This window comes from Ischnura elegans, chromosome 5 (genome assembly GCF_921293095.1).
Source record: "Ischnura elegans chromosome 5, ioIscEleg1.1, whole genome shotgun sequence".
Classification (NCBI taxonomy): Eukaryota; Metazoa; Arthropoda; class Insecta; order Odonata; family Coenagrionidae; genus Ischnura; species Ischnura elegans.
The window spans coordinates 134,101,975-134,126,949 of NC_060250.1; the positions used below are offsets into that span (position 1 = coordinate 134,101,975).

Genomic DNA, 24,975 nt, shown 5'->3' on the forward strand with positions numbered 1-24,975 from the left:
TGAACATTTTCCTTAATTTTGTTTGGTGGGCTATTGTGAGCATGGTTCCTTGCTGGCATGGCAGGATAGCTACTTGCGTGACAGAACGCTGATTGTAACATGAAATGGATCAACACCTAAGCCTTTAAACTTTTATCTGGTGTTTCTGTTGCTATTCTGGTGTAGTTCCAGTGTTTGATTTGTGCAATATAGGTGAATGTTTCATTTTCCCATTGACCTTGGTGCAACTCAGATGTTTCCCTCTCTTGATGACATAATGGGTAACTCACAGGAAAATTCTAAATCCTTTTCAACTTTCTTTGAAGGCAGAATGTTTTGGCTAGTATTCATGAGGTCTTTTGTCTCTGAAATCATGGTTGGGCCTCTCGACATGAGTAAAATAGTCTAGTTGCAGCAGGTACACAACATGGTTAGGTCAAAATAGAAGACATGGAAAGGTAAAAAAAAAAAAATTATGGAGATGGCTGCACTGGTCTTGAGGACCAGCTTTTGAAAGAGACTGCACATATAAGGCACAATCAGAGGCGTGGGGAGATAACTCCTTTCAACTTTCCCTTAGCCTCCTGCCACGTTTTTATATATATTTATTTAAGGATAACATATTTTCATATACCTGACAGGCTGGACACCTGAGACAAGGACACACATAAACTATTGCTACAAGATTTGCAAATTTAAATTCCCTGACAAAAATCCTTATTCACCCTGATTTAAAAAATACTCCTCCTTTGATCATCATCAGCACTTTTGATGAACAAGAGTCAATGAAGTACAAATTACTTGTAAGTGTATAAATGGACTATTTTCAGTAGGTACGTCTTTATCATGAAAAAAAACTTAATACAATTAAATAGTCAAAAGTCACTATATATGGGGTCAAATTTAAATTGCCACCTTACAAGTCTGCACAAAGAATGCATAAAAAAACAGAAAATAAAATATGCTTACAATATTAATTATGTAAATTTGCCCTGACACTAAGGACAAGATTATCTGTCTTTTCCCCAATTACCCTCACCTCTAACAGCCCTGTATTTTGACACTCAATCACCAAAAGGTTTGCTACCCTTCACCACGGCCTCGACCCCTTTTGCCTAGACCATGGGCCATTTCTACTTAATATACCTGGAATGTATGCAGACCACAGAACGAATATTTTCCACAATTAATTTTTTTACGGCATATGATACACCAAGGCATTGTACACGTAACTGCTGAATTATGACATGCGTCCGAATAAGAGAAATCGCGCACTAGCACAGCCAATACCACGACCTGGTGTTTAATACAGAGCGTTTGATACAGGAGGTAAAATAAAGACCTTGATTGTGGGATTTGTCATTAGATTGATTGCACCAATAGTGAAGAAGAAAATATTACGCTGCCGACAGTTGCCTTTCTCGACATTTATACTACTTTGGTCGAGATAAAGGTCGTGCTGTGCCAGACCAGTAACGGTCATGGTCGTGCTAGTGTACGTTTACCACAATACGTTTATCCCTAACTGTTTTCAATATACCCACCCGGCCTCAACTTCCCCTCCCCCCACAACAGCTCCCTCCTCCGTCCATATCCACGGCACAGGGCGAGGAGGTGGTGGCAAAAAAAACCACGAGCCACCACAAATTGAGCAACGGCGGGCGCAAGGAAAGTCGTTAAATTCAGTTCGAGGCTTCGCTTTCGCACAATATCGCGTCGTCGCCAAGTGGAGACGATCCAACAACGGCCGGATTAAATTAAACCGGATAAGTACGCAATCCTTGTTCCGCAAACTCCCTTTCACACACGTGCGATTCCCAGTGCGCGCCCGCAGTCGAACCGCGCGAGGGCGGCGAAACGTAGGATGAGGGCGAGGAAACAATTGTGATCCCAGCATGCGCCACTCCGCAGAAACAGCAGCCACGGTCACTCCAAGGACGACATGTTTACATGCATCATCGTCAATGACACCAATCACATACAAATACGGACGCAAGGCATAAAGTACGTCATCAGTTCCCCGCAAAACCACGACACACTTCATGCTCTCGTAACTGTGCCACTATATTATTGAAAGCCTTTGAGAAGGCCGCCGATGGGGGCAGGATGGTGGGTTGAAATCCCTACGGATTGACGTCGATTACTCCATTGTAAATTCATAAAAAATATATAATTCGAAACCAAGTAAGTGGCCCTTTCCTTAATCTTCCTTACGCCCAACCATCTCTTCTATTCTATTTTCCATACTTTTGCACTTTTAAAATCCAAACTAGTCATATGAGAGGCTTGCTTCAACTTCTCTGTCAATCCGTCCGCCAATTATTTGAGAGAGGAATTTGAAGGAAAGCGACAGTTCACTCAAGAGTCAGAGCTGCTCGCATTATCAGCCTGAGTTCTATAGCAAATTTTCACCGTGTTGCCTAAGTCTAAGGGTGGTTCTCAGATAATACCCATGAGTACATTTGCATCATCCCAGCAGTGAGTCTCTTAATCAGCAATTACATTAACTTTCCACTCTGTTTTCCTATCCCAAGAGCCTATTCATTATTAACGTCCTTCACTTCTTTCCGAAATTCACTCCTGAGCCATGGGCCACATTTTTCTTCCTCAACTGTACATGCTACTTCTAAAGGCCTGTTTACATGCTACTTCTAAAGGCCTGTTTACACGGTACATTAACACGTACGGGTTAATGTCTAAATGTATGAACGCCAAAATGCACCGTGTAACCACCCAACTTGTGCGAATGCATGCACAGAAAATAGAACCTGTTCTAATTTGGTTCATGCATTCGTACGTTCCGTTCCACAAAAAATCATTCACGCAAACGTACATTAACACGTGCGGGTTAATGTCTAAATGTATGAACGCGAGAATGAACGCCAAAATGCACCGTGTAACCACCCAACTTTAAGGCCTGTTTATACGATACATTAACACGTACGAGTTAATGTACGTTTGCATGAATGATTTTTGTGACCGGAACGGAACATGTACGAATGCATGAACCAAATTAGAACAGGTTCTATTTTCTGTGCATGCATTCGCACAAGTTGGGTGGTTACACGGTGCATTTTGGCGTTCATTCTCGCGTTCATACATTTAGACATTAACCCGTACGAGTTAATGTACCGTGTAAACAGGTCTTAAGGCCCGTTCCACGTGGACGCGGACGGTCCGCGTTCCGCGCGCGGAGAGCGGTCGCTTTTGTTCTCATAGTCGCGGACGAAATATGTCCGCGTCCGACACAATGTAAGCTGTGTGTAGATTTCCTCGGTAGAAAAACGGCATACTGCCAAGTGCAATTCAAGCAACTGCTGCTGTACACCAGGTTAGAAAAATCGGAAGAAAAGTGCCCAACAAAGGAGGTTTTGGCTGCACCCTAATGTGGCACGAAGAACATTATCAGCCGCTTTGGTGACCACATTTACCGAATCATGGTCTGATGAATATAATTTTTTTCAATTATTTTGTCGGTGCCAATATCACTATCCATGGCGAAAAGACGCACTCGCACCGTTATCTCCAAGATCGCTCTTATTCTACTGACAAATCTACTTGGTCGGCATCAGCCGTCGACCGCGTCCATGAGTAAGCCCACACCTGTCTCTGTGGCCCGTGCGCATGATCCTCGGGGTCACGCGGATGGCTCCTCCGCGTGCGGACGGTCCGCACGCATGTGTAAGCTTCCGTTAACGTCAACGGAACCCTATCCGCGCGCGTAGCGCAGACTGCCCACGCCCACGTGAAACGGGCCTAAGGGTTTCAGGACTTGGTATTGCCCTCCATTGTACTTGACAGCTATTGCCCATGTCTCAATCCACCATTAGCACTTTCACACCCCAATATCTAACATTATTACACCTAGGTTTCTTCCTCCTTCCATCACTCTTGAATCTTTTTGATTCCCTTATAACATTATTCCGTAACTGCTACAGAGCTTTTCTTCAGTTTCACTTGTTACGAGTTTAAACTGCATCCTTTCCTTTACAGGGGCTACATTGTGCTCTATCATCTATGGTATCTTTATTTCAAATGATATACTTTCCTGCTCCTCTTCCATGACTTCTGTGATAGTCTTCATGAGGATATGCCATCTCTCCACCATGATTTAGACAGAATTCTTTACTATTCCTTTTTTGCAACAGCAAACTTTCTTCTGCCTTCCTCCTCTACCAGTAAACTCAAGTTCCCTTTTCGTTCCTGTTCCAGCTTTCTAATTGGCCTGCATCTTAGCAGACCCTCCATCACATCCAGCCAGAGATCACTGTTAAAATCCACACCAAGGTAAGTCTTGCAGTGTTTCACTTGGCTCTTATAGCTTTGCCTCATCAGAATGTAGTCAATGTGGTATCAATATAAGTCCTCTGGCATCTTCAACAATTTTATTCTGAAAGCTGAATTCCAACCCTCCCCTTCTCTTGCTCAATTTCCCCCTCCAAATGCCAATTCATGGTTAAAAATGCACATTATGAGGGTTGGTACTTGTCTTAAATGTAAAAAAAAATGATCGGATTTAGAGGAATATGTAAGCCCTAACTGTGGAATATATTGAATTCCAAAATATACCTCACAAACACTGCTAACAATGGTCCATAGCCATGCCTCGCTAGCCCACCCACGACAATGCTGAGGGCCAGTTTACTATATCCACCACCACCACCTGCTTAAACATGATCCAGACTGTAATGATGGCCAATTTCCATGGAGATCTCAAGCTATTTCCTTTGAGAAATTTGGAGCCATCCATGTCTGAGAGTGGTAGCATGAGTGATTGCTTTGCTCAGTGCTTGCATGTGCATTAGCCAACTTTACCTAGCATCCTTGATATAGCCCCACCAGCCTAGCGAAAAATCTCAGGTTACAACATAGTAAGCATTTATGGGGTCCCATCAGCCCTTACAAAATTATGCTAATTTGGGTTATGTGTGAGTATGGAACCATTCCCTTTGAGGTGCTGGGGTTTGGCCACTGCTGGGAAATTATCCCCTTTCAACACAAACCAACATAGTGATTCAAAGAAGGCTATTTGTGCTTCCAGCCGGGTGGTCTCTCTCCATTCAGCCGACGTTTCGGAACACGAGTCGTGTTCCATCCTCAGTGCTGATGGGACACAACTCGAGTTTTGAAAAGTGGGCAGAATGGAATGAGACCACTCGGCTGGAAGCCTGGAGAGCCTTCTTTGACTATATTCTCCAGGAAAGCATCAGATCTTACTTCAACCCAGTGATTTATTGTGTAATTGGGATGAGCATTGGCAGAAAATTTTTATGGCCATTAGCGATTATACTTAAGACATTATACAGATACAGGCGTGAATTTGCCAGAAAAATAGGCGAATTTCCAAAGTTAGTCAAGCGGACATTGTAAGAAATGAGTGAGACGAGTCACAGGTTTTTCAAATGAGTGAGGCAATGGAGTGAATGCGATGAACATTACCATCAAACCCAATTCCTCAAGTTCATAATGAGACAGCATGTTCAAGATATAAGCTTTGACACATTTTCCCCATCCTATAACCCTCTTGGCCATAAACCCATGCTCAATTTTGTAGAGAGAGAATTCATAATAATACATTTAGGATTGTTGTGACCTGGCTGAAACTGTCAGAAAACTAACCACTGCATAGGCAATGAGATTGCCTCTTTTCCCCATAATGTCTACAATGATGTTATTCCTTGAGTAATAAAGGGCGATTAGGTTGATCTAGTGGCAAGAGGCTGGAATGGTGTTAGCTTCCTCCCTCAGGAGAGGATTAAGGTTGTGGGGATGAGGTGGGGGCTGTTTCCTACACCCCCCCTTATCTTGCCACTGCCTACCTTTTGGGTGTAGGCTCAAATCCTGGTGGTGAGTACAAAACGTTACGAAACCCCCAATATAAATTTTCAGCTCCATAAAAAATAGAGGGAGACAACACTAGAACAATTCCCCTTCTAAGAGACAAGGTGATGCAACTAATTGAGACAGTCAGTGTGTCCCATACATATTAGGGCTCCACAACAACGATCATTGGAGACAGGAGGAAATAGCACTAGCATAACCCTATTGAAAATCTCTATGGGATTTCGTTTTCCTAGAGTAATTTGACAATGGGAAACGATTGTTCCTACAAGAGACTTTGTTATCTTCCTATAGGAAAATTATATGTTCCTATAGGAAATTTTGAATTTTTCTATAGGAAATTCAAAATTTCCTATGGGAACAAATGTTTCCCATTGTCAAATTACTGTAGGAAAACGAAATCCCATAGAGATTTTCAATAGAGAAGTATTACAAAAATACGACGTCATCTCATACAGGGTTGTAATTAAAATGAATATTCGCCAATAAATGCAGAGGAGGGCGTGCCGAGACGGGAGAAAATCTCCTCTCTTTGGGGACGGCTCCTCATTGAGATCACAATAGGGGACCTATAACGCCTCATTCAGAAGTGATTCTTGGGCGTGTTCCTGTAACTTGGGGTTATTAGTCGGGTGAGCGAAATAAAATATACGAAGATTCATCAACATAAAAACACACTCGCGAAATCAGCTGGTTTCAATAAATTAAATGACCTGAATTTATCTACTCGTAGGTGAAGTTTAAACCTTTCAAATTGGTTGATTGTATTAAATTTCTTGCCAACGCGTCTACCCACTACGGGGAAAGAAAAGCTAAGCCGTGGAAATCATGCAATTCCGCGGAGAGATGTATAAGAAAAAACACACACTCATATATTCACATCTTGATCCAATTTAGTGCTCTGTTCCCAAATATTATCTCAGCTGATTCGCGAAGAACCTTCATTTTTCTGAAGGTCATCAGCAGAAAATATTTTCCACAAGTTGCAGCTTGCCAAAATGCTCGGGTCATGACTAAAATTACTTGGAAGGGGGTGGGGGAGGTTACGAAATATTATGGAATGAGTCAAGTGTTTTCAAAATTACCCCCTCCAAGATCATAAAAAAACATCAATTCTATCTGAATTTCAGCGCTACATAGAACAATTATTTACTGATGATTAAATGACAGAATTAGTAACGCCGGATTGCAAATAGCTACCACAGTGATACCATTTCAAAATTTGGGAGATTGATCGTAGCATTCATTTTAACAAAACGGAGATGCCAGAAATTGTTTTCTTATGCCATGAAATTATTTCCAATGCATGATTAACTTGCCCAGCCGTTTTTGGGATTTAAACATAAGAAACGAAATTTTCAACATTATAACTACAAAAGAATGGAATAAGAGGTCAAACGATCTCACCAATATCAACCTTGACAATCAGCTGTTGGATCCAAACGTCACCTCAACAACAAACAACGACCAGCTGACTGAGAATCAACGTTACTTAAAAGCAGTTACAATTTATTTTAACTGAATTTACATGACCTTATGGACTAAGTACAAACATTTCTCTCTTACCTTCTTTCTAGGCTTTCACAGCACGCAGCAACAAATTCGCTACTAACTATATCCTTTCCCTATCAAAAACAACCTACGCTTGTGGAGTTCTATCGAAGCAACGGCTGAAAATGGCATCTGATTGTCATCCATTGGCTGAAGTCTCAGCTTATGAACTCTGCCATTGGTTGCTTCAGCTTGCATGAGCCAATAAAATCCGTACAACATATGGCTAAAAAAACATCAATGCCCCCAGCGCCGTTGGTGCTCCGCAGTGGAACTTCGGACCCGTGGATGAGGGATCAGCTGGAGCTGAGCAATCCATATATCTGCGGACAAAACTTTTTTGGTCGTTGGTCTTGTTTGTTTTTTGTTACCAAATTTCTGAGTTACTGAATTGGCAACACTGGCAGAAGAGTTTGCATGGTTTATTGTTGTAATCATGGAGAATATGATTATAATGGTTGATTATGGTCGCATTGCAAGTCTACACATAGTGCGTTGAAATCATGGATTCTAGTTATGTATGTTTATAGTGTTGTTGAATGTTTTCGAGTGAATTTCGTGAGGACAATGAAAACTCTTCTTATGTATGTCTTCCGCTGTGAATCACGATTCCCGGCATATTGGTATTGCGTGTCGGATAAACTCTTAAGTTTTAAACTAGGGGTTACATACGAGGATCGCCTTCAGTGATTGTGTTACTGTTTGTTTACATGTGCATAAATGAGTGCTATCTGTTCTCTTATCTGATCCCTGTCGTACTGGTAACGTGTCTGCAATGAGGTCGTCTCTGTTATTAATTCGGAAAATATCTGCGAATTTTCCCAGAAAATATTCCTCCTTCAGTGGCAAAAGTTACAGAAAATATGTCAGCCTTGGAGTTTTTGCGTCCAGTGTTGCTGGTGCTACATTGTATTACTCCTCCTTAAGCGACAGGGACAAAAGGTTGGTGAAAGTCACCGTTGGAGGAATCGGACGATTTTTGAGGTAAATCACTCTCTAAGGCCGTTGAGGATAGTTATTGATACTCTAATATGATTAACGCCTCTTTTTATTTCGGTATTATTTATAGTTTATTGTTGCCAATGTCAATATATATAAGGGTTACTTTTTCTAGTAAGTACCATCAAAACTTCTCACGGCCACCGAATTAACTTTTTAGAGTGCGTTTTATTGACCCGTTTATATGAATACTTTGCTATGCAATTGAGAAGAAGCTGATTTTTTTTTCTTTTAGGTCTCTGCAAATAGGTACCTTAATATCTCTTGATTACTGGTGGTCATTGAGAGGGTTAGAAGATCCCTCCGTCGAATATGACAGAGCGATTTCCAGGGTTCATCAAAAGGCTGCTGACCGACTATTGGAGGGATGCCTCCTGAATGGAGGGTTGTACATAAAGCTTGGCCAGGGGCTCGTGTCGTTAAATCACATTCTTCCAAAGGAATATCTGGCGACACTGAGGGTATTTTTTTTTATTTTTAAAGCTTACGTACTTATTCAGGATACCAGTTGCTTATGAATTAATGGTGGTGAATTTGATTTATTATAGTCATTACAAGACAAATGCTTGACCCGAGGTAAAGAAGAGGTGGAAAGATTATTTCTCGAGGATTTTGGATGCCCGCACACCGATGTATTTGAGAGCTTCGATGAAGTTCCAATTGCTGCGGCTAGTCTTGCTCAAGTAATTAAGACCATTATAGTTAGCAAATTAGACTTGTCATTAAGCTGGATGTTTATGTTGTCCATTCACATATTCACCTGTAAATTCAGATGGAAGCTTAAAGTTATTGCAACATCTGTGTACATTATTTTTATTGCAGGTGTATCGTGCCAAAACCCATGATGGACAGGATGTTGCGGTTAAAGTTCAGTACATAGATTTACAAGATCGTTTCAAAGGCGATATTTCAACCGTCGAACTTTTGCTCAAGTTAATTGGTTGGATGCATCCAAAGTTTAACTTTGAATGGGTTTTGCAGGTAATTTCCTTACAATATTTATTCCAATGCCTGATGAAAGTTAACAGTTCATAGTAAATAGCTGATCCCCAGTTGCCTTAGAAGTAACTTCATAAGTTTCAATACTAAGGAATGTTTGGTTGAAGCAAGACAAGATATTATTGAATGTGAGTTCCTTTAATGGCTTCTCTACGTTACCTCTTTTCTCCTACTTCCTTTTGAGCATGATAATAGCACACATTCTCCTGGAAAATTCTTCATGTACTTATTCAATATAACATACCACATATCATTCGTCCACTAAGGTATATTCATAATTACACTTGAACCTCACCCACTTCTGAGCATTTTCACAAATTTAGCTTGATCCCTTCTATTGAAGTTATAATGTTAAAATAAAGTTGAATTTATTAGTTTGCAGTTTGATCCAAAAATGTCGCTGCAACATCAGTTTTTTGAGATGTGTATGTAACTAAATGGTCAACACAGAGGAATCAGAAAAGCAGCAGCTAAAATGTGAAGTGAACAGAATATTCATTTCAATAAGTTATGGGTCCAGACCACCCAGCTCACGTGAGTTCCTTTTAAGTAAATATGAAGTTGTGAGCAAGATCGTTACAACTGTGTCGAAATAAAGTCTGCTGTGGAGTCTTTTCTCCGCTGAGCTTTAAGCCAACAAGTCCACCCAACGGGTTGCAGATGTAGGAGCAACCTCAAGATATAGTTAGTAGCTGCGATATAGTTAGTTTACATGTGGAATAAGCAGTCGTAGACAAAAAGTGGCAGCATACTGAGGTGGTATGGGTCCATCCCTGGGTAAGATAGGCCATCCAAATGATGCATTAACATTTAGAAAAAGTTTGTAGAGTTATTTTAGCTGCTGCTTTTCAGGTTCCCCTGTGTTGACCGTGTAGTTACATACACATCTACAAAAAAACTGATGTTGCTGCGGCATCTCTGGATCAAACTGCAAACTAATAAATTCAACTTTATTTTAACATTATAACTTCAACAGAAGGGATCAAGCTAAATTTGTGAAAATGCTCAGAAGTGGGTGAGGTTCAAGTGTACTTGAGCCTGATATGCTGAAGAATGACGGGGCCTTTCTTGCCAAATTAGTAGAATTGCGCTTAAAAATTTACGTAAATCCTAATATGCATTTTCTGAAACTTTATTTTTTGCTCCCAAAACTTACAGGTATGTCAAAGCATGACAGATACTAAATAGAGTTACCAAAGCTACATAAAACATAAAATAAAAGACGTGAGTCAAAATAGACTCGGCTGATAGATCGGCCCTTGGCACTCTCAGCACACTTAGGATGTACCCCTGGGCCGATGGATCGGCCGTCTGGCTCTATTAGGGTTAATCCTGTGAAGATGCCGTGACTTGTCGATGGGAGGCTGCCAACAACTATGCCTCACATCACTGTATGAGGGAGAGGGCAGCAGCTCTTCTTCATATGAGTGAATGTGGAGACCACGGTGGTCAGTAATACGACACTCATTTTACTGCAGGCGTGGTAACATTTACTTTAATGGCTGTAGTACTGCGATGTGGAAGGCAAGGGGAAACCACCACATTATGTTCATGGTGAAGCAAAAATCCAGTACTGTTCCACAAACTTATTTGCTGTCGACTAATTTTGATGGCTTTAGTGTTATTATCCATACATACAACTGTATTATATAGGATTATACTCACAAACAACTGTTTGTTTTGATAATGATGATATAGCCAACAAAACTAGTCGACAGCAAATAAAAGTTTGTGGAACAGAACTGGTTTTTGCTTCACCATGGATATCTCATTGTTCCACCTAGTCACGCCGAAATCAGTTGATTTCACCACATTATTACCCCGAGGAGTTGCAGCTACTCCAACTTTAAATAATCTGACAATGGAATTCTCTCAGGTAAAAATTCTAAAGTGAAACTAGTCCCCCATTGGGATCTCCGGGGACTGCCTGAGAGGGTAGATGAGTCAATTGTGATAAAGTTATGAGGATAGGTACATGGATCGTGAGATCACGTAGGACTTGCGGTAAGCTAGAAAACTTTGAGGTGGAAATGCAAAGATTGAATATCGACGTGCTAGGAATCAGCAAAATCAAGTGGCCTGAAGGGGGTGACTTTTGGAGTGGAAGCTGTAGGATTACACTCACAGGATCTCTAAATGGTAACGCTGGGGTTGAGATAATACTCAGGAAGAGTGCTGGAATGCATGTGAAAAGCTTCCTACAGTACAATGAAAGGATAGTTATGGTAAAGTTAGAGAGTAAGTGGGTAGATATGGTAGTGGTACAGGTTTACATGCCTACAACAGACTACGAGGACGAAGAAGTTGAAGACGTTTACAATGATATCAGGGAAGTAATGAAACAGTAAAGGGGTGAAGAAAACCTTATTGATGTAAATGACTGGAACACTGTCATTGGCAAAGGCCATGATGGAAGAATAACAGGAAAATATAGATTAGGTAATCGAAAGGAAAGGGGAGAAAGGCTCCTGGAATTTTACACAGAACAGAAATTATTGGTTGCCAACACGCTATTTAAGAATCACATGGGAAGAATATACAGTAGAATCCTGATTAAACGTTTTTCAGGGGTAGATGACTGGAACATTGGATACAATTTAAAACACTACATGAGGACCAGCCATTTTCTTCAGGGTTAGGGTCTATAAAGATTGGAATGGCTTTCTCTTAATAAATATTATATTCTTAAGTCACTAAAAGGTGCCACACACAGGAGTAGTCAGGAATTTTGTTCAGGGGGATCTAATACCTGGGGGAATATTTTGAAAAATTGGGCAGATAACATAAGGTTAACTTATTTTAACACTTTTTATAATGGAAAAAACTTCATTTGACAAAGAAACCTCTAGTAGATGTATAATTTTTCATCAGTCCTCAGACTTGTGAGGAGCCAAGCATTATTGTATTGAATCAAAACACCTCGTGGGCTGGCATGGCAGCAAATTCCCCGGAAGCATCAATTTCCTCTGCCGATTAACGGATTTAGTGCCCACTGCAGTCTTAATGCATCTTTATGATGTGCAAATGGCAGCATCAGCTTGCTGCAACATGCCAAGTGTGATGGTCTCCCCAACTGCTCCAAATCTTGGAGTACCACCAAACCACTTCCTGATGTCCTCATTATCTGAGCCCAGTGTCTAACTGTATCCCTGTTGACAACATATGCTCCAAATAGTTTGCACAAACGTTTGTGAATGTTTCTCTCAGTTTCTTTCGCTGCAGTGAGAAATTGAATGACGGCATACTGCTGGTAATGTACTATCATTTTCAAAAGTATGCAAGCATCCAGGAGTCCCACTTAACTGATGGGGCCGGGTCAGTGAAAACTTGAGAGGTTGGCACATAGAGCAACCTGCATCCCTCACTCGTAAGCAACCAAGAGCAGATAAGGACGGAGGTGGATGCGACCTAGCTACCGAAGCTGGAGTCAAACTCCAGGAGCATAAGCCCCATCTGAATTAATATTAGAAGATGGAATGTACTGGGGTAACTCATGTCCATACTCACATTGAGCTATCGGAGTGTTTTCTTTTGGGCTCCATGGAGAGGTTTTTCCTATATTTAGATTCATATTTGGACTCACCGTTTATCTCTTACCAACACATATGTGGTTCCATGGCCGAGTAGGTCTATGTTGTGTGCAGTAGTTGCGGTAAAGTTCTGGGAGGATTCGAATCCTAAATTATCATAATTTTATTAACTTTTTAAAAGAGACATCTTGAACATTAATATAATATATATACAGATAACTCAAGAAAAGTTAGAACTGAATTTTTTTAAACCACTTAAGTTATTAAAATGATGACTTTGTGTACGTTAACACATTTCTAAACAGATTCATTCCCAGAGAAGAAATAATCAGGGGAGGTGAGGGTTGTTGTGTCTTTTCGGCTATGCCAAATCTCCGTTGAGTGTAATTCCTACTCATAGTAATTAACCCATTTATGCCGAAGGTTTGAAAAATGCAAATTTTACCCTGATTTTTACATATTGTAGATAAAAATACGTATGAAAACAATATCTGACTGAAAAAACCATCTATCTTTAAAGGCCTGCTTGGTGGTGTGGATTGGACTAGCTTACTCTCACACAACGACAGTCATTCAAATTTCTCTTTGTTCTTTGAAACCTTAATCTCCCTTTTTAATGAATCCTTTCCCAGAAAAGCTGTCCCAGTCCGAAAATTCTTTAAAAGGCCTGCTTGGTGGTGTGGATTGGACTAGCTTACTCTCACACAACGACAGTCATTCAAATTTCTCTTTGTTCTTTGAAACCTTAATCTCCCTTTTTAATGAATCCTTTCCCAGAAAAGCTGTCCCAGTCCGAAAATTCTTTAAATCACGTGGCCACTCAAACAATCCCGAGGTCCAAATACGCAGGGAAAGTGTACTACATGCCTATCATGAGTACAAGCGACTACCCACTGAGGATTTGAAACAAGTGTATAAAAGATTGAATAAGGAGTATCATTTCGCAGCAATAAAAGCGAAACAAAATGCGAACATGGATTTCATTAATAGTGCCTCTAATAAATTCAAAGCTGCCTGGAATGTGATCAATAGGGAAAAAGGCACTTCTATAAACAGATCTCCTATTACAATTGATCCCGATACCTTCAACAATCACTTTGTCAATTCCGTGGACACCACATTATCAAAAATCACAAATAACAGGTGTGATGCCTTAGCACTACTCAATAAACACCTGATATCCCCTCCTAAATTTCAGTGGCAATGGATTAGTACGAGGGATATTTTCAATGTAGTAAAAAAATTTAAAAACTCCACCAGTCGTGACATCAATGGGCTTTCCAATGATCTGATTAAGTCCATAATACATACTCGCACGCTCCGCGCGCTCGTTAAGGGGCTCCGCCCCTTAAAAACCCCGGTTCCGGCTTCGCCGTCTACATTTGTGGTCGTTCGAAATATTTTAGTTCGAATAATCTCACCTCGGCTAGGGGCCGGCTTCGCCGGCCGGGGGTAGAGAAGCGCAACACTCATTCCTCGGAACGGCTTCGCCGTTCCTCGTTGAGAGGCGGCTTCGTCGCCCAGGGGTTTAGTGTGCCCCTCCGGAGCTACCCCGCTTCATACTCGGAACGGCTTCGCCGTTCCTCGTTTTGGGTCGGCATAGCCGCCCAGAGGGCGAGGGCATTTCCGAACTGTTTCACCGTTATACCGTTTAAGGGGCGGCTTCGCCGCCCAGGGGTGGGAGGAGCCCACAGCGGCTGCGCCGCTAGAACATCGGGACGGCTTCGCCGCCCGAGGGTTACTGAAGGTCCCCCTCGCCTGCGCCAGTTACTTCTCAGAACGTCCTCGCCGTTTCACGATGTGGGGCGGCTATGCCGCCATTGGCTTGAGAAGCCCCCCGCGGCTGCTCCGCTTATACTTCATAAATGGTCTTCTCCACCGAGAGGGGTACCCAGGGCGATGCGGGGGTTCTAATGTGTGGCAGAATTCTGACGATTCTTTTACCCGGAGAGGTGATTTATTAGGAATTTTTTTGGGGAGATTTCACGGGGTTATCGGGGGTTTTAATAAGCAGCAGGGGCTAAACTGTGACGAAAACTACTCGGAGAGGCGACTTAAAGTTTTTTAATTTTTTTCGGCGAGGTTCCAGGAGGTGATCGGGGGTTTTCTGGTATTTTTTCCCGTATACTTTACGGTGGCCCGCCCTCACCAAATTAGGGGGGATTTCAGGGGGATACCGGGGGTTTATTTGCTTGTACACGTGGCAGTTACCATCCGTTCACATAAATTTCGTGGCGATGAGTCGTTGGGGGCGGTGATGTAGTCACGAAAAGTACCCAAAAAGTAGACTTATATGCAAACTTTTATTTTTTTGGGGGTATATGTGGGTTTACCGGGGGTTTATAGGTTTTTACTGCCAGGGGTCATCAATCGTCCATATCAATTTCGTAGCGATGTGTCATAAGGCTTGGGGAAGCGGCGGAATTGTGACGAAAAATACCCGAAAAGGCTACTTATATGCAAATTTTTACTTTTTAGGGGGTTTCGGGGGGTTTAGAGATGACGAAACTATATGGTCACATTCATTTACTGTCATAACTAAAAGAAGTGTGCCTTATGACATCCATATTTCGAGAGTAATACAATAAAAAGCAAACTAGTCCCTGGAAAAAGTGAGTAGTACCAGCCATTTTTATTTTTTCGCGGTTAAATGCGTTGAATCATTTATTAAAAATTCATGTTTTCTGAAAGACAATGCAAAGTTGTATGTAACTACAAGGTTTGAAAGAAATCGGTAAGGTTAAAGTTGACAAAATCTTGTGTTAATCTTTTGGAAATCGTAATTTTCGGTGATTTTCGAAATATTTTATTTTTTTTCTGAGTAACCAAGAACGACGAAAGAAAATTGTTGCCTACATTTCGTAGACAATGTTATAAGCATATATAATAATCATTTTCGTTACCCTACACCTTAAATTAACTCGAATGGAGCGGAAGTTATGAAATTTTATTCGAAAAATCAATTTTTGGACGCCATTTTGGCTGCAATTTTCTCAAATGGAAACTAATAAATTTACTTTATTACGTGCCCACGTTTATCAGCTTTCAAAAAAAGCATAAACGACCCGTGTGTCACGCATAATTCGCGCGCAGTAAAATAAAAACCGAAAGACGGTCCCCGGAAAAAGCGCGATTTCGGCCATTTTGTCGTCCTAGCGACGACACGTGGTGGAAACTTCCGGTTTTCGGATTTTTCCTCCGGATCATTTCGAGTTCCCCGCACGCGTGCCAAATTTCAGCTCTCCAGCACTTCTAGAAGTGGTCGGGAATTTGTATCCATCAGTGAGTCAGTCACCACGAGGGCTGTATATAGATAGGACTCGCTGCGCTGCGCGCGCTCGTTAAGGGGCTCCGCCCCTTAAAACCCCGGTTCCGGCTTCGCCGTCTACATTTGTGGTCGTTCGAAGAATTTTATTTCGAATAATCTCACCTAAGCTAGGGGCCGGCTTCGCCGGCCAGGGGGTAGGAAAGCGCCGCTCTCCTTCCTCGGAACGGCTTCGCCATTCCTCGTCTGGGGTCGGCATAGCCGTCCAGAGGGCGAGGGCATTTCGGAACTGTTTCACCGTTATTCGTTTAAGGGGCGGCTTCGCTGCCAAGAGGTGGGGGGAGCTGACAGCGGCTGCGCCGCTTGAACGTCGGGGCGGCATCGCCGCCCGGGGGTTATTGAAGCTCCCCCTCGCCTACGCCAGTTACTCCTCGGAACGGCTTCGCCGTTCCTCGTTGTGGGGCGGCTTCGCCGCCTTGGGGTTGAGGAGCCCCCCCGCGGCTGCTCCGCTTATTCCTCATAAATGGTCTTATCCGCCGAGAGGGGTGCCCAGGGGGATTCGGGGGTTTTAATGTGTTATGCATGCGATCACCAATCGTCCGCAGTGATTACGTAGCGATGATTGTAAAGGGTAGTGCAATGCGGAATAAAAGTAGCGACAAGAACCCATAAAAGAGGACTTAATGGCATGTTTTTCATTTTTTTGCGGGAGGTTCCCACGGGAATACCGAGGTTTTTTACTTGTGTCAAACCAGTGGTCACAAATCGTTCTCATAAATTCTGTGACGACAAGTCCTAGGGGTCCGGAACAGTGGTCTGAGGATTCTTTTACCTGGAGAGGCGATTTATTAGAAATTTTTTGGGAGGTTTCACGGGGTTACCGAGGTTTTAATAAGTGGTAGGGGCATCAGTTAAATTGTGACGAAAAGTACTCGGAAAGGCGACTATAATTTTATTTTCGGCGATGTTCAAGTAGGTTTCATAAGTTTTCTGGTATTTTTCCCGTATGGTTTACGGTGGCTCGCCCTCACCAAATATTCCGGATCAAGATCTCAGAGGGGACGGGTAGTGCGGCGTAATGCTCGTTTGAAGTTCTCAAATAGTAGACTTAATGGCATTTCAGGGATGGGATTTCAGGGGGATACCGGGGGTTTATATGTGTGTACTCCTGGCGCTCACCATTCGTTCACTCCTTCCTCGGAACGGCTTCGCCGTTCATCATCTGGCGTCTGCATAGCCGCCCAGAGGGCAAGGGCATTTCGGAACTGTTTCACCGTTATCCGTTTAAGGGGCGGCTTCGCCGCCAAAGGGCGGAGGGAGCCCACAGCGGCTGCGCCTCTTTAAACATCGGGGGTTACTGAAGCTCCCCCTCGCCTATGCCAGTTACTCCTCGGAATGGTTTCGCCGCCTTGGGGATGAAGAGCCCCCCGCGGCTGCTCCGCTTAGTCCTCATAAATGGTCTTCTCCACCGAGAGGGGTGCCCCGGGGGATTCGGGGTTTAATATGCTATGCATGCGGTCACCAATCCTCCACAGTGATTATGAAGGTAAAGATGATTGTAAAGGGTAGGGCAATGCGGCGTAATAGTGGTGACAAGTACCCATAAATGAAGACTTAATGGCAACTTTTTCATTTTTTTGCGGGGGGTTCCAAGGGAATACCGGGGGTTTTATACTGGTGTTAAACCAATGGTCACAAATCGTTCTCATAAATTCTGTGCCGATAAGTCCTAGGGGTCTAAAATAGAGGCGGAATTCTGACGATTCTTTCACCTGGAGAGGGGATTTAAAAAAAAACATTTTGGGAGTTTTCACGGGGTTATCGGGGGTTTTAATAAGTAGTAGTGGCACCGGCTAAAATGGGAGGAAAACTATTCGGAATGGCGACTTTAAAAATTTTAATTTTTTCGGCGAGGTTCCAGGAGGTGATCGGGGGTTTTCTGGTATATTTTCCCGTATGGTTTACGGTGACCCGCCTTCACCAAACATTCTGGATCTAGAGCTCAGAGGGGACGGGTAGTGCGACGTAATCTTTGCGAGAAGTTCCCAAATAGGAGATTTAATGGCACATTTTACATTTGGGGGGATTTTAGAGGGATACCGTGGGTTTATATGAGTGTACTCCTGGCGGTCACCATCCGTTCACATAAATTCCGTAGGTATTAGTCGTTGGGGTAAGAACCAGCGGTGTAATAGTCACGGAAAGTACACAAAAAGTAGACTTATATGAAAATTTTTATTTTTTGGGGGGTGTATGTGGGTTTACCGGGGGTTTATAGGTTTGTACAGCCAGGGGTCAGCAATCGTCTACATCAATTCCGTAGCGATGAGTGGTAAGGCTTGGAAATGCGGCGGAATTCTGACGAAAAGTACCCGAAAAGGCTACATATATGCAAATTTTAATTTTTTAGGGGTTTTCAGGGGGTTTAAAGATGAAAACATTATATGATCACATTCATTTACTATCATATCTAAGAGAAGTTGCCCCTATGACATCCATATTTCGATAGTAGTACAATAAAAAGTAAACCTCTTCCCGGAAAAAATTAGTATTGTCCGCCATTTTTATTTTTCCGCAGTTATATCGATTGCAACATTTATTAAATTCTTATATTTTCGGAAACCATATGCATAGATGTATGTAATTGTGGAGTTTAAAAGACATCGGTCGGGAAAACATTGAAGAAATCTTGTGTCAATCTTATGAAATTCGTAATTTTCGGTGATTTTGGGAACGTTTTTATTTTTTCTGGAAAACCATGGACGACGAAAGAAAATTCTTACCTATATATCGTAGACGATTTTATGAGCATATATAATAATCATTTTCAGTATCCTACACCTGCAATTACGACGATGGGAGAGGGGGTTATGAAATTTGTTTCGAAAAAGCATTTCCGGACGCCATTTGTGCAGCAATTTACTTTAAAATTATCTAAATCCATTGCATAATTACGTGACTACATTCATCAGCTTTCAAAACGTACATAAACTATCCGCGTGGCACACACCGTTCACGCGCAGTAAAATAAAAACGGAAATACCGTCCCCGGAAAAGGCGCGATTTCGGCCATTTTGTCGTCCTAGCCACGACACGTGGCGGAAACTTCTAGTTTTCGGATTTTTCCTCCGGAAGTTTCTGGTATATTTTCCCGTATGGTTTGCGGTGGCCCGCCCTCATCAAATATTCCGGATCTAGAGCTCAGAGTGTACGGGTAGTGCGGCGTATTGTTTACTAGAAGTTCCCAAATAGGAGACTTTTATGAATTTTTTTATTTTTTGGGGGGTGTATGTGGGTTAACCGGGGATTTATAGCTTTGTACTGCCAGGGGTCATCAATCGTCCACATTAATTCCGTAGCGATGAGTGGTAATTCTTGAGAAAGCGGCGTAATCGTGACGTAAAATACCCGAAAAGGCTACTTATGTGCAAATTTTAATTTTTTAGGCGGTTTCGGGGGGCTTAAAGATGACGATACTATATGGTCACATTTATTTACTTTCATATCTAACAGAAGTGAGCCCTATGACATCCATATTTCGAGAGTAATACAATAAAAAGCAAACCAGTCCCCGAAAAAAGTGAGTAGCGCCCGCCATTTTTATTTTTTCGCGGTTAAATGCGTTGAATCATTTGTTAAAAGTTCATGTTTTCTGAAAGAAAATGCAAAGCTGTATGTGTCTACAAAGTTTGAAAGAAATCGGTAAGGTTAAAGCTGACAAAATCTTGTGTTAATCTTTTGGAAATCGTAATTTTCGGTGATTTTCGAAATATTTTATTTTTTTTCTGAGTAACCAAGGACGACGAAAGAAAATTGTTGCCTACATTTAGTAGACAATGTTATAAGCATATATAATAATCATTTTCGTTACCCTACACCTTAAATTAACTGGAATGGAGCGGAAGTTATGAAATTTTATTAGAAAAATCAATTTTTGGACGCCATTTTGGTTGCAATTTTCTCAAATGGAAACTAATAAATTTACTTTATTACGTGCCCACGTTCATCAGCTTTCAAAAACAGCATTAACGACCCGTGTGTCACGCATACATCGCGCGCAGTAAATTAAAAACCGAAAGATGGTCCCCGAAAAAAGCCCGATTTCGGCCATTTTGTCGTCCTAGCGACGACACGTGGTGGAAACTTCCGGTTTTCGGATTTTTCCTCCGAATCATTTCGGGTTCCCCGCACGCGTGCCAAATTTCAGCTCTCCAGCACTTCTGGAAGTGGTCGGGAATTTGTATCCATCAGTCAGTCAGTTACCTCAAGGGCTGTATATAATAGGGACTCGCACGCTCCGCGCGCTCGTTAAGGGGCTCCGCCCCTTAAAAACCCCGGTTCCGGCTTCGCCGTCTACATTTGTGGTCGTTCGAAATATTTTAGTTCGAATAATCTCACCTCGGCTAGGGGCCGGCTTCGCCGGCCGGGGGTAGAGAAGCGCAACACTCATTCCTCGGAACGGCTTCGCCGTTCCTCGTTGAGAGGCGGCTTCGTCGCCCAGGGGTTTAGTGTGCCCCTCCGGAGCTACCCCGCTTCATACTCGGAACGGCTTCGCCGTTCCTCGTTTTGGGTCGGCATAGCCGCCCAGAGGGCGAGGGCATTTCCGAACTGTTTCACCGTTATACCGTTTAAGGGGCGGCTTCGCCGCCCAGGGGTGGGAGGAGCCCACAGCGGCTGCGCCGCTAGAACATCGGGACGGCTTCGCCGCCCGAGGGTTACTGAAGGTCCCCCTCGCCTGCGCCAGTTACTTCTCAGAACGTCCTCGCCGTTTCACGATGTGGGGCGGCTATGCCGCCATTGGCTTGAGAAGCCCCCCGCGGCTGCTCCGCTTATACTTCATAAATGGTCTTCTCCACCGAGAGGGGTACCCAGGGCGATGCGGGGGTTCTAATGTGTGGCAGAATTCTGACGATTCTTTTACCCGGAGAGGTGATTTATTAGGAATTTTTTTGGGGAGATTTCACGGGGTTATCGGGGGTTTTAATAAGCAGCAGGGGCTAAACTGTGACGAAAACTACTCGGAGAGGCGACTTAAAGTTTTTTAATTTTTTTCGGCGAGGTTCCAGGAGGTGATCGGGGGTTTTCTGGTATTTTTTCCCGTATACTTTACGGTGGCCCGCCCTCACCAAATTAGGGGGGATTTCAGGGGGATACCGGGGGTTTATTTGCTTGTACACGTGGCAGTTACCATCCGTTCACATAAATTTCGTGGCGATGAGTCGTTGGGGGCGGTGATGTAGTCACGAAAAGTACCCAAAAAGTAGACTTATATGCAAACTTTTATTTTTTTGGGGGTATATGTGGGTTTACCGGGGGTTTATAGGTTTTTACTGCCAGGGGTCATCAATCGTCCATATCAATTTCGTAGCGATGTGTCATAAGGCTTGGGGAAGCGGCGGAATTGTGACGAAAAATACCCGAAAAGGCTACTTATATGCAAATTTTTACTTTTTAGGGGGTTTCGGGGGGTTTAGAGATGACGAAACTATATGGTCACATTCATTTACTGTCATAACTAAAAGAAGTGTGCCTTATGACATCCATATTTCGAGAGTAATACAATAAAAAGCAAACTAGTCCCTGGAAAAAGTGAGTAGTACCAGCCATTTTTATTTTTTCGCGGTTAAATGCGTTGAATCATTTATTAAAAATTCATGTTTTCTGAAAGACAATGCAAAGTTGTATGTAACTACAAGGTTTGAAAGAAATCGGTAAGGTTAAAGTTGACAAAATCTTGTGTTAATCTTTTGGAAATCGTAATTTTCGGTGATTTTCGAAATATTTTATTTTTTTTCTGAGTAACCAAGAACGACGAAAGAAAATTGTTGCCTACATTTCGTAGACAATGTTATAAGCATATATAATAATCATTTTCGTTACCCTACACCTTAAATTAACTCGAATGGAGCGGAAGTTATGAAATTTTATTCGAAAAATCAATTTTTGGACGCCATTTTGGCTGCAATTTTCTCAAATGGAAACTAATAAATTTACTTTATTACGTGCCCACGTTTATCAGCTTTCAAAAAAAGCATAAACGACCCGTGTGTCACGCATAATTCGCGCGCAGTAAAATAAAAACCGAAAGACGGTCCCCGGAAAAAGCGCGATTTCGGCCATTTTGTCGTCCTAGCGACGACACGTGGTGGAAACTTCCGGTTTTCGGATTTTTCCTCCGGATCATTTCGAGTTCCCCGCACGCGTGCCAAATTTCAGCTCTCCAGCACTTCTAGAAGTGGTCGGGAATTTGTATCCATCAGTGAGTCAGTCACCACGAGGGCTGTATATAGATAGGACTCGCTGCGCTGTGCGCGCTCGTTAAGGGGCTCCGCCCCTTAAAAACCCCGGTTCCGGCTTCGCCGTCTATATTCGTGATCTTTGGAAGAATTTTAGTTTGAATAATCTCACCTCAGCTAGGGGCCGGCTTCGCCGGCTAGGGGGTAGGTAAGCGCCATACTCATTCCTCGGAGCGGCTTCGCCGTTCCTCGTTGTGAGGCGGCTTCGCCGCCCAGGGATTGAGTGTGCCCACCGCGGCTACCCCGCACAATACTCGAAACGGCTTCGCCGTTCCTCGTCTGGGGTCGGCATAGCCACCCAGAGGGCGAGGGCATTTCGGAATTTTTTCACCGTTATTCGTTTAAGGGGCGGCTTCTTCGCCCAGGGGTGGATGGAGCCCACAGCTGTTGCGCCGCTTGAACATCGCAGTGTTTCTCTCCCCGGGGGCTACTGAAGCTCCCCCTAGCCTACGCCAGTTACTCCTCGGAACGTCTTCTCCGCCTTGGTGATGAAGAGCCTCCCGCGGCTACTCCGCTTAGTCCTCATAAATGGTCTTCTCCACCGAGAGGGGTGCCCAGGGGGATTCGGGGGCGGTCACCAATCTTCCACAGTGATTATATAGCGATGATTGTAAAGGGTAGTGCAATGCGACGTGATAGTTGCGACAAGTACGCATAAAAGAAGACTTAATGGGAAGTATTTCATTTTTTGCAGGGGGTTCCAACGGAATACCGCGGGGTTTAATACTTATGTTATACCAGTGGTCACAAATCGTTCTCATAAATTCCGTGCTGATAAGTCCTAGGGGTCCGAAAAAGAGGCGGAATTCTGACGATTCTTTTTCCGGAGAGGCGACTTATTAGAATTTTTTGTGAGGTTTCACGGGGTGATCGGGGGTTTTAGTAGTGACTCCGGCTGAATTGTGACGAAAACTACTCGGAAAGGCGATCTTAAAATTTTTTTTTCGTCGAGGTTCCAGGAGGTTCGAGGGGTTTTCTGGTATTATTTCCAGTATGGTTTACGGCGGTTCGCCCTCACCAAATATTCCGGATCTAGAGCTCAGAGGGGACGGTAAGTACGGCATAATGCTCGCGAGAAGTTCCCAAATTGAAGACTTAATGGCACATTTTACATTGGGGGGGGGGACTTCAGGGGGATACCGGGGGTTTATACGTGTGTACTCCCTGCGGTCACCATCCGTTCACAAAAATTCCGTGGGGATGAGTCGTTCGGGGGCGGTGGAATAGTCACGAAAAGTACCATAAAAGTAGACTTATATGCAAAATTTTATTTTTTGGGGGATGTATGTGGGTTTACCGGGGGTTTATAGGTTTGTACTGCCAGGGATCATTAATCGTCCGCATCAATTCCGTAGCGATGAGTGGTTACGCTTGAGAAAAACGCGGAATAGTGACGAAAAGTACCCAAAAAGGCTACTCATATGCAAATTTTAATTTTTAGGGGGTTTCAGGGGGTTTAAAGATGACGATGTTCTATGGTCACATCCATTTACTATCATATCTAACAGAAGTGTACCCTATGACATCCATATTTCGAGAGTAATACAATAAAAAGCAAACCAGTCCCCGAAAAAAAGTGAGTAGTGCCCGCCATTTTTATTTTTTCGCGGTTAAATCAATTAAATCATTTATTAAATGTTTATATTTTCTAAAATTTAATGCATATTTGTATGCAAATAAAAATTTTGAAAGAAATGGGTCAGGTTTAAATTGAAAAAATCCTATGTTAACGTTTTGGAAATCGTAATTTTCGGTGATTTTCGGAATATTTTAATTTTTTTCTGAGAAACCAAGGACGACGAAAGAAAATTGTTACCTAAATTTCGCAGACGATGTTATGAACATACATAATGATCATTTTCGTTGTCCAACTTACAAACTTAGGCCGAAAGCAGTGGAAAATATTAAATATTTTCCGAGAAATAGATTTTGGACGCCATTTTGAAAGCGTTTAAGTTAGAAATTAACTTAAAACATTACATAAATAGGTGGCGACATTTATTGGCTTTCATAATATACAACAACGGTCTGTGTGACGGAAAGAAATCGCCTGTGTAACGATAAAGAGTAAACGAACTCTCGGGAAAATATGGGAAGTGTCCGCCATTTTTTATTTTTTGGTGGTTTATCGATGGCAATATTGTAAAAAGGTTTAAATTTTCTGAACCCAAATGCATAGTTTTATGTAAATACAGAGCTTTAACGAAATCGGTCGCGTAAAACTGGACGAAATCTTGTGTTAATCTTTTGGATATTGTACTTTTTAGTGATTTTCGGCATATTTTAATTTTTTTCTCGGCAACCAATGGTGACAAAAGAAATTGTTGCCTAGGTTAAATGCACAATCATATAAGCATATATAATAATCATTTTCGTTGTGCAACACCAAAAATTAGGTCGATGGAAGCGGAAAGTATGAAAATGTTTCCGAAAAATCATTTTTTGGACGCCATTTTTGCGATGTTAAAATTAGCAATTAAATTAAAACAATACATAAGTACGTGGCAGCATTCAT

General features: G+C 42.5%; 2 protein-coding genes across 8 annotated transcripts in view; one reads left to right on the top strand and one right to left on the bottom strand.

Moving 5' to 3' along the window:
* LOC124159592 (tumor protein p53-inducible nuclear protein 2) overlaps positions 1-7,471 on the bottom strand; it is a 31,744-nt gene extending 24,273 nt beyond the window's left edge. For 2 of the 4 annotated variants that reach the window (XM_046535510.1, XM_046535507.1), the window contains exon 1: positions 7,387-7,471. The gene's annotated coding sequence lies outside the window, so the exon portion shown is untranslated. Of the gene's footprint in view, positions 1-4,023; positions 4,111-7,227; positions 7,321-7,386 lie in introns of those variants that run through there. The other 2 variants (XM_046535508.1, XM_046535509.1) reach the window with 2 other exon arrangements.
* Positions 7,472-8,134: 663 nt separating this feature from the next.
* The window catches only part of LOC124159589 (uncharacterized aarF domain-containing protein kinase 5), a 95,237-nt gene continuing 78,396 nt past the window's right edge, over positions 8,135-24,975 (top strand). For all 4 annotated transcript variants that reach the window (XR_006864980.1, XM_046535501.1, XM_046535502.1 and 1 more), the window contains exons 1-4: positions 8,135-8,355; positions 8,606-8,831; positions 8,919-9,053; positions 9,193-9,351. Coding sequence is in view for 3 of the 4 variants with exons in the window: in XM_046535501.1 (XP_046391457.1) it covers positions 8,147-8,355; positions 8,606-8,831; positions 8,919-9,053; positions 9,193-9,351 (729 nt within the window). In the remaining variant the exon portion in view is untranslated. The remainder of the gene's footprint in view (positions 8,356-8,605; positions 8,832-8,918; positions 9,054-9,192; positions 9,352-24,975) is intronic.